The 18398-nt window shown below is 46.6% G+C and overlaps 1 protein-coding gene across 2 annotated transcripts in view; it reads right to left on the bottom strand.

Moving 5' to 3' along the window:
• LIN9 (lin-9 DREAM MuvB core complex component) overlaps positions 1 to 18398 on the bottom strand; it is a 1337113-nt gene that overhangs the window by 247433 nt on the left and 1071282 nt on the right. For both annotated transcript variants that reach the window (XM_069608684.1, XM_069608685.1), the window contains one exon: positions 8093 to 8218. In XM_069608684.1, the coding sequence (XP_069464785.1) occupies positions 8093 to 8218 (126 nt within the window). The remainder of the gene's footprint in view (positions 1 to 8092; positions 8219 to 18398) is intronic.

The following is an 18398-nucleotide window of genomic DNA, read 5'->3' as shown; positions in this document are numbered from 1 at the left end:
TGAGCCTCGTCCTTGGGGTCAGCAAAGAATGTGGGTAAGACTATTTGCTCGTTTAGATGGAAGGCACTTTAGGTAGGAACGCCGGGTGAGTCTGCAGGACCACCTTATCCCTGTGGAAAGTGGTATAGGGTTCTGTTGTCACTAGAGCCTGGATCTCACAGAGTCTGCGAGAGGAGGGGAGTCCTACTAGCAGAGCTGTCTTAATGGTGACCAGCCTGATGTCCGCAGATGCCATTGGCTCAAATGGTTTGTCTGCCAAGGCGCCTAACACCACATTGAGGTCCCACACGGGGTGTGGCATCATGATAGGCGATTAAAGCCTGGACAAGCCTGCCAGATGTTTGACTATGGGTTGGAAGAGGAGAAGACCTCCTCCGAATTTCTGTACGCCCCTATGGCAGTCAGATAGGTGAAACATGTGTCCACCTGTACGCCCGAGTGCCCAAGATGCAATGAGAAGTAAAGCACATCGTCCAGCGTGCAGTTCAGAGGGTTGATCTCCTTAGAGTTTGCCCAGTGACAGAACCTGCTCCATTTACTCCTATATTGGTTCCTGGTGGCCTTGCTCCTAGTGCCCTGGATGATATCCAGGTTAGCCCTTTATAGGCTCAGGTGCTTGAGGGTGATCTGCTCAGGGACCATGCTGCAAGGTCTAACTTCTGAGGAGCCGGGTGAGGAACCCTGCCCCCTTGCTGGGGCAGGTGGTGTGCTGGACCCAGCGGAAGGAGAATGGGTGGCCTGTCCGTAAGGCTGAGCAACTCGGAGAACCATGTTCTCGCCGGCCACCAAGGTGCCATCAAGATTATGCTGAGGTGACAAGCTACCTTTATCTATTGGAGTACCCTGGGAATCAGGGATGTGGGATGACAAGCATAGGCTGTCATGCCTTCCCATTGAATCTGCAAAGCGTCGCCCAGGGACCCGGGGCCCTGTCCCTGGCGAGATGCAAACGTATGGCACTTTCTGTTCTTCCAGGAGGCAAATAGATCCACCCGAGGATGGCCCCATGTGTGGAAGACCTCTTACAGCACCTGGTTGTTCAATTGCCACTTGTAATTGTCCGCTCCCTGTCCCCTGAGCCTGTCCGCTTCCATTGGCCTCCCCCGGGAGGTGGACGCTATGAGGTAGATTTTTCCAGGGCCCATTCCCACATGCTGACCGCTAGGTTGAACAGCAGAGGGGACCTTGTAGACCCCTGCTTGACGACATAGTACATGCTGGTGGATTTGTCGGTCTGGATCAGGATGGTCCTGCCCCCAATGAGCAGAAGGAAGGCTGAGGGCTTGCCGGATGGCCCTGAGCTCCAGCCAGATGATATGCGACTCCTGCTGGGTCCAGACTGTGGATGCTGAGGCTGTCCAGAGTGGCTTCCCAGCCCTATAGGGAGGAGTCCGTAGTAATGGTGACCTGCGGGGTCTGCTGCCGAAAGGGCTTGCCTGTCAGCAGGTTGCAGTCCCCGGACCACCACTTGTGGTCCGAGTGGAGAGAAGGTGGTATGCTGATCAGCTCTGCTTGGGAGCCACTCTCCCGATTCCCTGAGGCTGCAAAGTGCAGCTGTAATCCCCTCATGCGGAGTCTCGTGTGGGGCACGGCCAGAAGGATCACTGCCATGATACCCAGTAAGTGTTGGGACCACCACACCGAGGTCACTGCCCTGGTAAGGAAATGCCTTGTGGCCCTCTTGATGGTTGTAATATTATCCACAGAGGGAAATTCTCGGAGCACATGTCCCAGATGAGGCCCAGGAAGGTGCGGCTCTGCGTGGGCTGCAGCTGAGACAGACTTGAGGTTGATAGTAAACCTCAGCTCGGGGAGCGTGTCCATAAACGCGTAGGAAGTGTGGGTAACTCCCTCCAGGTATCTGACCCTGACGAGCCAGTTGTCCAGGTAGACATGGAGGCCCTGGGCCCAGAGTAGGGCTGCCACTGCATTCATGAGTCTGGTGAATATCCTGGGTGCTGGGTTGAGGCCAAAGGGTAGGACCTTGTACTGGAAATGACAGCCCATGATCCTGAAGCGTAGGAAGGAGTGATGTGGCTGCCAAATCGGGACGTGGAAGTGGTGTCCTTCAGATCCACGGAGCAAATCTAGTCTCCCCTGTCCAAGTGTCTCTGTAATGAGTGCTGGCGTAACCATCTTGAATTTCTGAAGCGGGGAGAGAGAGGTTGAGGGTGGATAGGTCCAACACAACTTTCAGGCTAGCATGGTTCTTCTTCTGTATGCACTTCTTCCACTGCCTGGCTCTCGACGAGCGACCGGATCGCCTCCAACGAGTGGAGGTGAGGAGGGAGGAGAGGGCGGTATCGGTAGGGGGCACCCCGTGGATACTACAGATAGGATCCAGGGGTCCACAAAGTTCTGGCATCAGAAATGCACGTGAGAGGCAAGCCTGCCACCCAATGCAGACACGTAGACCCGAAGGGACGAGTCATGCCTTTTTTCCTTCTGAGGCTGCCGCTGATGAGGGGTACTGGAATAAGGCCTTGCCCCCTCCCCTCTTTGTTGCTTGCGCTGGTGCTGACTCGGCAAGCGGTCAGGTTGTCTCGGCCTCTATTCCTGGAATCCCCAGAAACCGGCCCTTGTCCAAGCTCTGATGCAATTGGTTGTACGTCTTGGGCATGGCCTTCATCAGGCTAGATAAAGATTTCACAGTCTGTGAGCTGTTCTTTTTATCTAATTCCTCGTCGGTGGTAGATTGAAAGAGGTCACTACCCTCGAACGGAAGTTACAATATGCGATCCTGGACGTCGGTGTTAAACTTAGTAGCCCGAAGCCAGGCCGTCCTCATGTCCATGGCAATGCAGATGGCCCAGCCAGAGGTATCGAAGTGGGCCACAGTGGACTCCACAATGTCCTGCGCTAACTGCCTGGCTTCTCCTAGACCGGCCTTGAAGCGTGCCTGGCTCTGCGTCGGATGTTCCAGGAGGAAGTATGCTATTTCCCACCAAAGCTTCTGGTTAGCGTCTGCTAGCATGGCAACCGCATTGGCCTGGTGCAATATCTTTTCCTCCTTGCCTAGCAGCACCGAGGACGAGGTGGCCGAGGACGACTGAGGCTTAGAGAAGTGTGACGCTACAGCGAACACCGAAGAGTGCAGCTGGGGGTACACTAATAACAAGCGTGTATCCCTCTCCATTTGTCTATACTTGGCATTTAAGCGCTGATTGACAGGTTGGGCCGAGTGAGGCTTGAGCCACTCCTCCTTGGCCAGTGCCACAACGTCTTTCTGCATCAGGATCCCCGTTTTGGTAGGTGGTCTTAGGGTGAGGACTTCTGCCAAGACCCCCCTCCTCGGGCTGTTCTACCTCGGGTTGAGGAAGGCCCAAATATTCTGCCAAACGTGTAAGCCTGTCGTGGAAGGCCTTTGCTGACAGTGGCGTGTCAGCGTTCTCCTCGTCTGTGTCCACCAGAGTGTCTAGAAGGTCCACAGCAGGTGGAGGGCTGTTGGCTGCCGTGGGCTGCGGTGTGGAGGCCAGAGGCTGCTGCGGAGGCTGGTGAGGGACCACCTGTGTTGTGGGAGGCAGGGGAGCCGGAATCGAATGAGCCAGCAGGGGCTGCGCTGGGACCTGTGATGCCGGAGCTATGTTCGGAATGACTATGGGCGCTGGTGGAGTGACCGGAGGGAGAAAGTCCCCCAACAGCATCCCATAGGAAGTCCCCCATCTGGGGGGGTTCTCATCTGCGCCAAGAACCTTTCGAAGAACCAGTCTTCAGAGGCCGAAGAGGAGGTAGGAGATATTGCTGGAGTGGCTGGGGGATGCTAGGGCTGGAGCACACTGTCTAGGTTGCAGGGAGAATCTGCCCTGCGCTGCTGATGGATAAACTGTAAGCCCCGTACCTGGTTGACACCAGTCCCACCTTGAAACTTGTTCACCCACCTGCTCTGTTCCTAGGAGTGGCATCGGACGAGCAGCCATGTTGTCTGGCGCAGCAGTCATTTTGTCGAGCTGCGTGCCACAGTCGTGGTGCATTGCTCCCTGGGCCCAGCCTCGTCCAAGACTCTTTGTGTTGGAGCATGAGGCCTACCTGGCACCTCAGGTCTAGGCCTAAAAGGCGTACCGTCCTCGGCATTGTTGCTGATAGTGCTGCGTGCAGGTGCCCCCTCGGACAGAGCCGGTACTGGGGCATTGCCCCTCGGGTGTACACCCAGTAGAATAACCTTGCGGTCCCTCAGCACTGATACCGGCAAGATCTGTTCTCTCGCCCATGAGGCTGGTAGCTGGACTAGCCTAGGTGCGTGTGCTGGTACAAGAACCGGAGAGGTTCCTCCCGCTTGGGCGTTTCCTCAGGAAGGAGTCATACTTAAGGGGTGCAATGGAAAACAGCGTCCCTGTTTTGGGCCTGGATCTCGGTTTGACAAGCTTTTTCAAGTCCTCTGGAGGCGACCCTTCGGAGAGCTCCCTCGAATTAGCTAGCCTGTTCTTCAGTGCACGTGGAGTCAGAGTGTCGCATGTAGCACAACCTTCCCAGCCGTTGTCAGGGCCAAGGCAGCAGAGGCAAAGACTGTGGGGGTCAGACATAGGAAAGAGCCCCTTGCAGGTTTGACCCCTGCTGGAGCCCGCTGAAGAAATGCGCCGGGGAGGAGCATGACGCTGGAGGACCAAGTACCTGGATGAAAATAGACAAAAAGAGAAGAATCTGGGGAAGAGCGCATGGAATTACATGGCAGGGCCAAAACCAGGAGCGCTGGCGAAATCGTCCCATTCCTGTTGACGTGGAAAAGGGGACTGAGGAGTGGCGCCGGTGGGCGGAGTCAGTAGCGCATGCTCCCAGCGCTGTACCCCCTTGCGCCTCTAAATTTAAAGGGGAAGGTGGTGGTTCTTGTGAAAAAGGTTCCGTCTCCACGCCCATGCACTATGGAGGAAAGGGGACGGGACGTAAGAGAAAGCGCATGGAATTACGAGGCTTGAGGCCTCATCCAGGAGTGCTGGTGGTAGCAGTCCATTCCAGTCTACGCGGAAAAGGGGACTGAAGTGTGGCACCGGTGGGCAGGGTTAAGGGAGGGCAGGGTTGAGGGAGACTACGCTCCCGGGCCATGCACAATTACATTTAAAGGGGAAATGTCTTTCTTGTGGAAAAAAGGTTCCGTTCCCGTCCCTCACGAGGGAAGCCCAATACACGATGGCGGAAAGGGGACGGGAGAGTAGGACACATTACAGTAACGCAGTGTCTAGGACTTAAGGAAGGATTGGGCGTTATTACCCTGTGGGGTTGGGAGATAAAGGGGCTGTGTCCAAGATCCACTTCCTTGTCCTCAGGAGGAGAGTTCCTCCCCATGAGATCCTCTCGCATGTTACCACCACCAGGGGGACTATTTGTTAGCAGCATCCCAAGTCTCATGAAAAGGGATTGTCACAATACAAACTTGGAGGACTGACTTAACAGGCACCAAGGGTGAGGGTCTCATTGCAGTCTGCTGATGAGAAAGGCTTCGACATGAACTTGGTTGCAGACTATGGTTTTGACATACAGTGCATCGGCTGAGTGGCGCAGCACCAGGTGAGCAGACTATGGCACGAAGGGAGAGTTGCGTATGTTTAAACACTTAATGCTCCATATAAGGGACTGTCAATGGCGAATTTCAAACCTTGACCGTGTGGGTTCATACCATGGTGGCAGTGCATTCTGAACCCATAGCACCAAACTCTTCCTGCCTCCGATTGGGCTTGAGGGGGTGCCAAAATAGTGCCAACAGCTGGGGTTCTGCAGATCCCTACCATCTGACCCATTTTATTTCTTCCTTTGTCCCAGCCATCTTGCTCCAATTCTACATAAAAAAAACCTCATTGATTCTCTCCTTTTCTAGCCCAAAACAGCTTATCTAACAGCCATATATGATATGATGTGGCATTTATAACGCGCCTGTACACAAGTGTTTCTAGGCGCGACAAGGGGGAAACAAGGGAGGACAAAATAACAATCTTACTAGTCCTTTTGTCATTCAGATCACGCACGTGCAGGGAAGGGGAGAAGTGCCAGGGGGGAGCGGAAGGGGGAAGTGCAGTTAACTCACAAGTGCATCCAGCGGGTGGCTCATAAGTGCAGAGATAAGGGACTGTAGGGTTACAGACACAGACCCTTAAGTTCTGGGGAGCCCGCAGGCAGTGCGAGGGCAACTGGACATGCAGGAGCCTGGGACAGAGTTCAGAGGGTGACCAGTGCGTGGAGCAGTCAGGTGCATCAGCAGGGGAGAGGAAGAGAGAAAGTGGAAGTGAAAAGGAAGGTGTTGAGTTGCTTCGGAACCGGAGGTGGTTCTGCTCAGGTTTGAGAGAGGCAGAGAGGTTGTTCCAGAGGGAGGCCCCAGCCGAGGAGAGCGATCTGCCCCCCCACTCTCTGCTTGTAGAAGCGTCTGACCCTCAGAGAGTTGGAGGTGGATGAGCAGAGAGCTCGGGAAGGAATATGTTTTGGAAGAGAAAGTTGGAGGTAGAGAGGTCTCAGGCCCCAGAAAGCCTTGTGGACAATGCAGAGGTTCTTTAAGTTGATCCTTGCAGCAACGGGGAGCCAGTGAAGATTCAGAGCTGGTGAGATATGATCCAGGGGCTTGATGCCAAGGACAAGTCTCGCAGTCCTGTTCTGGATAAGTTGTAAAGGTCGAAGAGTAGAGACAGGAAGATTTAGAAAGAGGCTGTTGCAAGAGTCCAGCCTAGAGAGGACCACAGCTCTGGAGACAGTGAGCTTCTGGGGCAAAGTGAGAAAAGTAAGAATATCTCTGACGAGGTACAGCTGAAAGTTTGACTTCTTAGAGACGTCAGATGTGAGGAGAGAAGGAGAGGGGGCCCAGAGTGGGCAGCCAGAGAGGGGAAAGGAGGGAGCAGGTGCCCCAACGAGGAGGATCTCAGTCTTACTGGCAGTAAGGCAGAGATCATTGGCAGCACACCATTCATGAATTGCGGCCAGACAGTCTGGTATGAGAGAAGAAGCAGAGGCGGCTGAGGGGAGCTTTAAAGAGCAGTGTCATCCGCATAGCATTGGAAATTGGAGCAGAAAGTAGCAATAGCAATGCGGTGGGCAAGAGGTGAAGTGAAGTTTTAGTATAAATATACACACTGCAATCCATTGGGTGGTAGGGAGGGAGTTGCCCTATATTTCTTAGGCTACATTTTTCACATGGCTTAGAAAGACATTTCATCCATAACTACATCAACACCTCGCTTCCTCTGAAATACACTTTCCAAATAAATTAACCCTCTAAGAGTTCTGAAGTGGGATTCCCAGCAGGTGTGATTTGAATCTGTGAATTGTCACGGGTGAAGTTATTAGGTCTGCAGAGCTGGTAGCTTTTGGGCTAAAACGAAACCTACTAGCCTAAGAAAAAAGATCTAAGAGTAGACTATGTAATGATGTGATCCATGTATTGCTTATGGAAAGATCATCATTTCTAAATGGGGTAACTCAACTTGATGTCAGGGAATTCACATGTAAATATATGAAAAGGTCCAATGCTGGAGAAATAAGTTCTATAAAGGATATCTGTCGAAGCTGCCTTTATCGGATCCTTTTATTTTTTATTCATAGATAATTATTTTTAATTTTTTTTAAATACATTTATTTTCAAAAGTATATCAACATAACATATGTACAACAATATAACATCAGACAATAATCATAACAAAACCAACTAACTACCCCCCCCTCCCCCTCCACCCCAAGGAGTCACAATACAGTCGATAAACAGGTGTAATACAATAAAAGAAATTTGCCCCAAATCTTACTAAATAATGCATCTTTTTTCTCTCTCTTATACAACACTTCCTCCATGTCCGCTAGAGAATGCATCTCTGCAAACCATTCCTCAATAGTTACAGGGGTAGATGTTTTCCAACGTCTCAGAATGAGCTTTTTCCCCACCATTGCCCCTCGAGATATCCATTTCCTCTGAGAAAAGTCAGATCGTCCAGCAAATTCCCATCACCCAGTACAATGGTCTTAAAATCCATATGGACCTTCTTTATTCATAGATAATTAAAAACAGCCATTTACTCATTTCAGAGTGGTCCCTATTTTTTTGCAATATGCCAACTGATCATGAATTCATCTTTTCTTAACCAAATTCTCAAATACATTCAAGTGCCATTTAGCTGTGCGTCATTACCTCATAGCAGTACTGTTGGACCTTGTGCAGGACTTTGTTGAGGTCCTTGTTTAATTGTTCAAGATCCAGAACAATAGTTGCATATCTCCTTTGATATTCAATTCCAATGGGTATGGAATAGGATTTCTACCAGGAAAGAACATGCATTAGGATGTTAGACACAATAAACAGTTTTCAAACATTTAATTTCACAGCTTTCAGGCTCCACATACATTACATAATCTCCAACATACTTTACAGAAGCAATGTGGCGAGTATTATTGAAGGAGGATAGATTGTCATTCCTGAAAGAATTTGTATTGAAAAAACCAAAGCCATTTAATTTCTGGCACTGTCTTTTAATCAGAGAACCATAAGTGGAGAGAAGAAAAACGTTTAGTTGTTTTAAATGTTACCATTAAAAGGTTTCATTTCAGGGTTTTCAACAAGTTACAGTAGTAGAAAGTGGTACAGGTTATTTTAGCTCAAACTAGCTAGAAAGAACTGTAACTTGGGATTAGCTCCTAGTTATAATGTTGAATAGACATAAGCACGAATAACACTTTCTTTAACCCCCTACACATGCTCAGGTACAGTACCTTACACCGGAGTTAGCAACTAACACAAATTTGATTGACAGATTGAGGTTACACTAGGCCTGAAGTGGAAAAAGTGCCTGTGACTAAAAGGAAGTCAGTCGAAGAGCCACAAATGAAAACCCAAACAAACTTAACAGATTCTTTTTTTTTAGTCACAAAGCAGAATAAGTCCTGATCTTAGTCTCCATTATTGAAAACACATTGTATTCACACTTGCATACCTGAGAAGGGGGCAGGGGCACTCAAAGATATACTGGCAACAACCTCTTAGTGCTTTTCCACGGTTTCCATACTTATTATAGTTCGAATGGTATACGTTTTCAAATAGATAGCCAAGAGTAATGCACTAGAATATTCATATTGTTAGTACTCTTAATATAATCCTGAAGGAAAATGATTTGCCCATGTGTCTGCCACATCTTGCGTCTGTTCACTGGAATTCTACCTTGCCAAAGAATTTCAGGAAAAAAAGAATTTACTGACATGTATGTTGGAAGAACTGAACTAAGAATTCTTTTTTATAGTAAATGCTTGCACACACTAGGTACCTGTGAGGGTAAACAGTAAGATTCAAGGACATGATATTTCAAGTGAGATTGATAATTAGGCTGCAAAGCTTTCTAAAATCCATCATGATTAGTGTCCTCCTAGTCTTTGCATTATGCACTTGCATCTTTTTGTTTTGTATACCCTTTCACGCATGTTGTACCTGTTCCCTAAAAACTAGCAATGCCAGTGTAAATGCAAAGATGCAAAAGCAGAACACTGCAAATGCACCAATGTAAAGCTGTCACCTTCTTTAACAAGCTAATTAACTAGCCATGGATTGCAGGCAATAGCAGAAGAAAGATTCACAAAATGTATACAATGTTGGTCTCAACACCCAGTTCATGAACTTGAATGCAGAGGCGAGTACACTGGCATTGTACACAAAGTATCAAATCAAACAAGTGGTGCAAAATGTACCATAACAAACATATCTAACTGAATCAGAGGTAAAGAGTCCCAAGCAAAACATTGAGAAATAATAAATATATTTGACCATCTTCATGACCCCACCTCAATACGTAGATCAACCCATGCAGCTGACAGCCTTGGGCATACAGTGAGCCCTTAATCTCTTGGTCAGAGGAAACAGCAGGTGACCAATGGGGATCGTGTAAAATGTTTTCAATTTGGAAAGTTCTAAAATATGGAAAGTAATAATTTGCCAGTGTAAATGCAAAGATGCAAAAGCAGAACACTGCAAATGCACCAATGTAAAGCTGTCACCTTCTTTAACAAGCTAATTAACTAGCCATGGATTGCAGGCAATAGCAGAAGAAAGATTCACAAAATGTATACAATGTTGGTCTCAACACCCAGTTCATGAACTTGAATGCAGAGGCGAGTACACTGGCATTGTACACAAAGTATCAAATCAAACAAGTGGTGCAAAATGTACCATAACAAACATATCTAACTGAATCAGAGGTAAAGAGTCCCAAGCAAAACATTGAGAAATAATAAATATATTTGACCATCTTCATGACCCCACCTCAATACGTAGATCAACCCATGCAGCTGACAGCCTTGGGCATACAGTGAGCCCTTAATCTCTTGGTCAGAGGAAACAGCAGGTGACCAATGGGGATCGTGTAAAATGTTTTCAATTTGGAAAGTTCTAAAATATGGAAAGTAATAATTTACAAGAGAAGTGAAAACTCACCACCCAATCCATACCAGAAAAGGGGGAGCAAATGGGTACGGTAAAAAATAAAAAGCAAGCTCATGACAACCCCTCCCAATTTGTATATTTGTAATGCGCGCCAGACCCAACGGTAACCGGGCGCAACAGAAAGAATATGCAAGGCTTACAATGTTACAGGAATTTACAAAGTTACGTAATTTACAGTAATACAGAGATAAAGGTTTGTACATGCTTAACACTAATGCAGATATAACCATTAGTTTATGGCACTAATATCAAATGAGACAATGAATTATATAGTGTTAACATAGATATCTACATTTGTGGTATAAATCTAATACATATATACAGTCCAGCTATGCTAGTACAACAAGGTATCTAGCAGTGCATTTACACGTTATCGGACTTGATGTGTTTGATGAAATTCCTTCTGAAATGTGAGAGGGGTTGGTCTACTCTCAGATTATGTGGCAAGGCATTCCACTGTTTAGCAGCTAACGCAGGGAAACTAATACCGCCAATTTTAGTAAGTTTAAATCTAGGTACTACCAGGCAGTTAGAGTTGGTAGTTCTTGTCGGTCTGCTGGGGGTTTTTCTTTTATCCATCAAGTAGCTGGGAGCAGCATTGTTGAGCTTTATGTGTCAGGGAGATCATTTTTAAGTGGATTTTATTGTCGGTGGAGAGCCATTTATATTGGTGTCTGATGGAGGAGATATGTTCCCTTTTATTTATGCCGAGAGCAGCTCTTAAGGCATTATTTTCTAAGATTTATAGCCTTTTGGTGATGGCTTTATTGGCACCGCTGTATAGGGCATTGCAGTAGTCAAGTCAGGATAATATTAAGGCTCTCGCCAGAATCATGCAGCCATCATTGGATAGGAAGGGCTTACCTGCTCTTATTAATTTGCAGGTATATGCTGTAGTGGAAGCTACGGAGTTAACCTGTTTAGTGAATGACATGGTAGAATCAAGATAAAAACCAAATGTTTTTACTTCCCTGGAGACCTTGATACTATTGCTGTCTATATTGAACATGGAGTAGTCCGTGCCTAACTTGTTGATATTAGCCTGCGTGCCCAGCATAATCAGCTCTGTCTTATCTTTCAGGCAGAGGCCATGGGATGCTATCCATGCCAGAATAATGAGGTACACCCTATTAACCAACTCTGCCCTTAGTGTGATCCCCAGAAAGCGTGAGGAGAATCTGTGTATCATCTGCATAGTTAGTGTAGGCGATATCTAGAAGGTCCAGATCCTCGAAGAGAGGTTTGGTGAATACGTTGTATAATGTTGGAGAGACAAGAGCCTTTAGGGACTCCACATGTAATTGGCATGGGGTCTGCTGCTGCTGCCGAAGGGGCGAAAACTCTCGCTCAAAATGGATTCAATCCATCTGATAGCTTGGGTGGAAAAATGGGCGGCAGAATCCAAATGTCTGCAGAGGACCTTGTGGTCCACAAGATCGAAAGCAGCTGAGAGATTAAGTAGGAGGAGTGCTGTCTTACCTTGATCTCTCAGTTCATCTATTTGGGTCTAAGTCAATGAGGGCAGTTTCGGTTCCATGAAGTGGGCGGAAACCAGATTGTCTAGCTCCAAGTAATTTGTGTAATTCAAGGTGTCTTTGAATTTGTGTATATGCAACTCTGTCCAGTATCTTCAGTAAGAAAGGTACCGTGGTAATGGGCCGGTAGTTGGTAGGGATAAGGGGGGTCTAGAGTCTGCTTCCTGAGAAGCGGGAGCACGCACGATTGTTTTAGATTAGCTGGGATGTTGCCTGTAGTGAAGGAGGCATTACGTTTGGAGATGAAGGGTGATAAGTGACTGGCAGCGTCTTTTGTTATTTGTGCTGGGCAGATTTCACCTTTACAATTAGAGGGTTTGAGGGAGAGGATAATTCTCTACCACTATGGTGGTAGTTTTTGTGAAGGAGAATTTGCTGGTAGGGCCGTTGATGGTATCAGTAGGCGGAGGCTTATTTGGGAGGTTTAAAGATTCTTTTTTTTAGTTGGATTTTATTTTGGAGAGTGGTTATTTTATTTGCTAAGGCATGTTGGATATCTGCGCATCAGGTCTGATCCTTAGTACAGGTGTAGATGTACTAAGATGTAGCATGTAGCAATAGGAGACTCAAGTTCTTTCAGTATGGAGAAGAGTTCCTTCATACTTGAATTGGAGTTGGCGATGCGATCATTGTAGGAATTTCGCGTTGCCAGGCAGATTTCATTTTTATAGTGCCGAGAAATATTGGTTAAGTTGACCTTGCTCTCATCGGTTGGGCATAGTTTCCAGGTCGATTCACATTTTCTTTTTGTTAGGCGTAGGGCTTTGAGTTCTGGCGTAAACCATTTGTTTAAGTGTGCTTTGGGTTTGCTTGTTCGCATTTTGAGTCGGGCGACTTTGTCCATAGTGTCGCGCATGATACTATTGTTTTCATGAACTAGTGCACTAGGGTCTAGGTTACCTGGCAGTGCATTTAAGGTAATAATATTATCCACTGTCATATTCTTTTTATTTCTGGTAAGGCAAGATGGAGCCGTGTGTGGGGTTGGAGTGGATGGTCTGGTGGTTAGTAAATTAAAGGACACCAATGAGTGGTCGGTCCAAGATAGAGGCGTAATAGATGATAGTGACTGTGCCGTTAGAGTCAGCGATCCAGTCTAGTATTCTACCCTTCAAGTGGGTAGGGGTGTTGACTTTTTGGGTTAGTCCTAAAGTGTTAAGGGTATTGGCAATAGTTTGTATTTGTATTTATTTATTTATAAAGCGCACCAGGCCCAGGGGCAACCGGGCGCATAACTTGGATACAACAAGATAAATGCATAACATGGCAGTATAACAATGTTTTTACAGTAGAATTACAAGATTTTGTAATCAGGAGAGTGCAAGTAAGTAGCTAAGCAGAATGCAAAAACAAAGGTAAGTCAGAGTACAAATAGGGCAGTGAGCAGTGTTAGATGTCTTGAGAGGACAGCCAGGCTTTGGTAAGGTGTTTGAATTTCAGGAAGAACGGTTCTGCTGGTAACCTGGTAGATGGCGTTGATGGCGAGGGAATCAGTAGTGTAGTCACCTGTGATAGAGATTAGTATCTGGGTGTCGTCCACGTAATTGGTATACGTGACATCCAGATGGTCCAGAATATCAAAAAGGGGTTTGGTGAACACGTTATATAACGTGGGCGAGACACAGGACCCTTGAGGCACGCCCACGTTATATAACGTGGGCGAGACACAGGACCCTTGAGGCACGCCACAGGAGCCCGGAGCAGGTGGGGCGGCTGCTAGTGGAGAGAACACACGCATTGTTCTATTATTGAGGAAGGAACTGATCCAAGTAGAGGCTTTGTCTGAGAAGTGAACAGCTGATTTGAGGTGGTGACAAAGAATTTTATGATTAACAAGGTCAAAAGCAGCCGAGAGGTCCAGGAGAAGTAATAGCGCAAGTTTGCCTTTGTCTTTGAGATCTTCGATCTGCGTTTTTAAATCGATAAGGGCAGTTTCAGTGCTGTGGCGTGGATGAAACCCCGACTGCCTGAGTCCCAGAAGTTTGATTCAAGGTATCCTTGAATTTGTAGGTACGCCGCACGGTCAAGGATTTTTAGTAGAAATGGGACAGTGGTGATTGGCCTATAGTTTGTAGGTATGCTGGGATCCAAAGTAGGTTTTTTCAGGAGTGGGATGACCCACGCATCCTTCAGGTTGTCCGGAACAATCCCAGAGCTAAAGGAGGAGTTGATGAGCGTAGTGATGAAGGGTGCTAGGTCGTGCGCTGCTTCCTTAATAATAGGCGCAGGACAAAAGGTCACCATGGCAGTTGGAAGGTTTAAGGCTAGCGATTATCTTTTCCACTTCAGGAATGGAGAGTGGAGAGAAGCTAAAAGGAGTCAGAGAGTCAGGGATGGAGTAGTTTATGGTAGGTATAAGGATCGGTAGAGGGTTAGATTGGAGGCTAGTTTGTTTGTTATTAATTTTAATTTGGAGAGTGGCAATTTTGCCTAGGAGAGCCTCTCGGATTTTGGAGCACCAGGTGCTATCTTTGGTGCAGGTGTCAGGTGTAGTAACGGGAGTTTCAAGTTCTTTTAGGATTGTAAACAGTTCTTTGGTGTTGGATTTGGCTTGTTCGATACGTTTATTTTATGTGTCTTTTTTGCCTGGAGTATGGCTTCCTTGTAGTTAAGGGTGGCCAGGAGTAGACATGATTTGTTGGCTGGAGAGTGGTTACTTTTCCAGTGAGATTCCGCAATTAGTTTTTCTTTGCGTAAAGTTCTAAGCTGGGGTGTGTACCAGGAGTTCAGGTGGGCTCGAGGTTTGGATTTTCTCGGTTTAGAGGGTGCGATGGTATCTAGGGCTTTACGCATAGCCCGATTAAAGCCGTCGACCAAGGCCGTAGGGTCGGAGCATGAAAGAGCCTTGTCATTGAGAACTGGAAGGAGGAGAGGGAGAAGTCTGTCGCAGGTGATATCACGTTTATTACGGGTGGCCGTAGCAGGTGCGATGCTTGAGTGGCTGACGGGTTTGGACTCGATGTTGAATGTAATTAGGTTGTGGTCAGTCCATGAGCACTGTTGGTTAGAGGTGATGTTGATGGGACAGTTATGGGCGGCTAGCCAATCAAGGGTTCTACCCTTGTCATGGGTGGGTTGGTTTATGAACTGTGTGAATCCAGCATTCGTAAGGATATGGTCAATAGTCATGGCAGCAGTGTCCTTGGGGTCAGAAAGACCTAGGTTGAAATCCCCCAATATTGTGACCTGGGAATTGATGCATGAGCATCTACTTGGTCATTGAAGCCAAGGTTGAAGTCCCCTAGTACCACCAGTTGTGATGTGGTTTTGACATTGTTGGTTAATAGGCTGTGCAGATCCTCCTCAAAGGTCCCGAGTGGACCCGGTGGTCTGTATATTAGGTGTATGGTTAGAGATTGGGTATTGTTTATGGGGATTTTGGCGGTGAGGGCTTCACAAGATTGCAAGGTTTGGGTAGGGGATAGTCTTAGCGATAAGTTAGTTTTGGATATAATGGCAATCCCGCCTCCACGGGAGCCTTCTCGGTCTTGCCTAGATATGGTATAGCCGTTGGGGATGGCCAACATAAGTGATGGTCCTGCCGCGTTGTGTAACCAGTTCTCGGTTATGGCGATGAAATCCAAATTAGCTTCTGTGATCAAGTCAGCTAGATCAATGGCATGTGCCACTAGAGATCTTACATTGAGGAGCGCTCCCTTATAGGAATGCCCTTCAGATTCCATTTTAATTTGAGGGGTATTCGATGAAGTGTTAGCATTGGTCTTAAAATTGAAAGTTTGGGAGTTTATATTGGCTAGTGAGGCATGAGGGAGATTAGGAGCATTACATACCCTGGTATGTTGTCCTTTCGTTGTACGCTTTATAGGAGGAAGGAGTCTTCTGGGCAGCTCATGAAGTTTGTTCAGTCTGGCTCGTAATTTGTAGTTTCTATCATGAGTTGGACTGGGCTAAGAGGCATAGGCTAGTGGAACTGGTGTGACATGATACATGGGGTTGTTGTGGGCAAAATTGTTAACTACCTTTGGTAAAATAGGTAGGGGAAGGGGAGCAAATACTGACTTGCATGGGGGTCTACAATGTGGCAATTCTGATTGCTGGAGACATGGAATATGGACATTGCCATTATAAAATAGATACTAAGTAAGCTTGAATTAGTGTGAGGCTGTCATTAGCGGCAATCAGTGCCACTTGGGAATATGAACAGGCCGAGATTTCAGGCAATCTAGATGCAATTTACTAGAAATAATCCAAATATGGTAAATTCTTAGTCAATCTAGGTGTAGTTGTACTGTGATGGCAGAAATGGTAAAGTTAACAGGTATCTAAATGCTGTGTACTAGAATAGTCCTAATATGGCAGAATATTTAGTCATTCTAAATACGAGTTAGCTAATAACAGACTATATTAAGCAAGTAGAGTTGGCCAAGGAACAGCCTCTAAGTTCTAATAGCATGACTAGGCTAGGAAGCAAAGGGTAACACCTGAGTTCTGAGTAACACAGTTGGGATAACACAATTTGTCTAGTATGCATTAGGTAGCACCTATGTTCTAAATAATACAATAGTGCTCAAAAGTAATAGGGTAGCACCTGAAATCGAATTAGCACAATTGGGCAAAATGCAATGGTGGCAGGAGGATAACACTGAAAGTAAGCAGGCCAATGTGGCAACAGGGTCTACCTAGATTTGAGAGTCACAGATTAGGCTAAAAAGCAGTATACAATCACATGAAAGGCCAGTGCCAATTTGTAACTCGATCCTGAAAAAGTAACAAATGGCAATGGCATACAAAATAGCACTCGGGGAGTCTGTGCCAGCCAATCCGTATTGCAGCAACGGAAGCTTTATTTTCGACTACAAGCCTAATTTAGATGATGGTGGGCAGCACATTGTCCCCTTGGGGTCTGAGGCACCCGTTGCATTTGACCTCAACTGACCCACTTATTTGAAATCCCAATACAGCCCTCCCAACCCATCCACCAGGACTCTTACAACCTCCTGCCCAGCGCTCTCTGCCTTGCTGGTGTCATGCGAGTCTGCACCAGGGAAATGAATGAGGTGCCCCAGCAGCAGCCCCCAATAGCCATTTACATTGCACCCAGCTGCAATGTATTTTTGTAATTGTGTGGAAAAGGCTTTGAATGGGTGGGGAGGTTGTCTGGAGCACCCACTGGTGCAAAACAATTGTTGACACTAAAACAAAGCTACAAAATAAGACTGTTTCCAAAGTTGCAAACCGATGCAAAAGATCTTTGCAATCATCTCCTTATGGTATGTCAAGGGATTAGGACGACTGCTCTTTAGGCGCCACTAACAAAATTCATTCTATTTTAAAGGAACTATAAATGTGAGACAAACGCCTCCTGCTTTCTTTAGCATTTACATGCATTCCTACAGCAGATTCTGTACATATTGGATGAACTGGTGCGCAACGAGGTTGCGTTGTAATGAAACACCCTGCCGCTGCTCTTCTAAATTTCTGATTTACCTAGAAGCCTGTGGTGTGGTGTTCTTTTTTTATTTTCTATTTACATGTATTATTTGCAAGCCCGTCAACCCAGGTCATATATAAATCCAACCAATTTAGAATTAAGCTTTGTGCTGAACTGCATGTTCTTCGAAAATGTGCTTTGGTCTTACATCATTCCTCTTTTGCTGACAAACGTACTAGCTCCAACCCCTCCAGGTTTCCTAATTTAATACATGCTTGTGGGTAAGGTATTTCTGGATCAATATTATTTTACTTGCAGCACAGTATGGAAGGGGACTCGTCAGAAACCAAAACTAAGAACCAATCAGCATGCCACCCATTACTGGAGAGACCCACCCATCAGTTTGTCGGCACATTTAATTCCAATTAAATTCTCTCACACTGCACTCCAATGGCTGATTTACCAATTCAATATGTACAAGGGTAACACCGTTTCTCCATTCCCCACACAACACCGCTCTAATATGGCTCAGGAAGTTCCTTTGGTCAAACTCTGTATTCCACCACTCATTCTTGTGCAGTCAATTCCTGGCTTGACACTGGTCAGTGGGTTCAGCTTTACCATAATTCCCTTATGGCTATTAGCAGGAGTGAATACAATAGATGTATCTGGTTAACAGCCCCTACAATGCCTAGGTACTCTTGAACACACATCAACACCATAACACATTTATGAAGTGACTGTTTTACCACCACCATAACATTAATGCCCTCCATGAATTTTCTGTCGGCCAATAAAGAAGGCTCTCGTCAGTTTGTATATAGTTGTCTTCCTGACTTAACCCACTCTTCCCTTTAACCGCCCGCCTTGCGTCCAGTTTCCTTTTCACCCCACAGACCACGGGTCTAGCTTCCACCCTGGGCAGGGTCGATTCTCTGCACGGGCAAAAAAGTGCTTTAAGACCACTATAGTGGTGATGCGTGCAGTATAAAAGACCAATAACATTTAGAATGTTTGTATAACACACTATAGCAGATCACTGCACAATCTTTTCGCGCCCACTGACCAGACATTTGCTTTCATG

The sequence above is a fragment of the Ambystoma mexicanum genome, chromosome 4q, assembly GCF_040938575.1.
Source record: "Ambystoma mexicanum isolate Mex_15411 chromosome 4q, UKY_AmexF1_1, whole genome shotgun sequence".
NCBI lineage: Eukaryota > Metazoa > Chordata > Amphibia > Caudata > Ambystomatidae > Ambystoma > Ambystoma mexicanum.
Note: the sequence above shows the minus strand (reverse complement) of the source record. Positions and strands in the feature narration are given on the sequence as shown.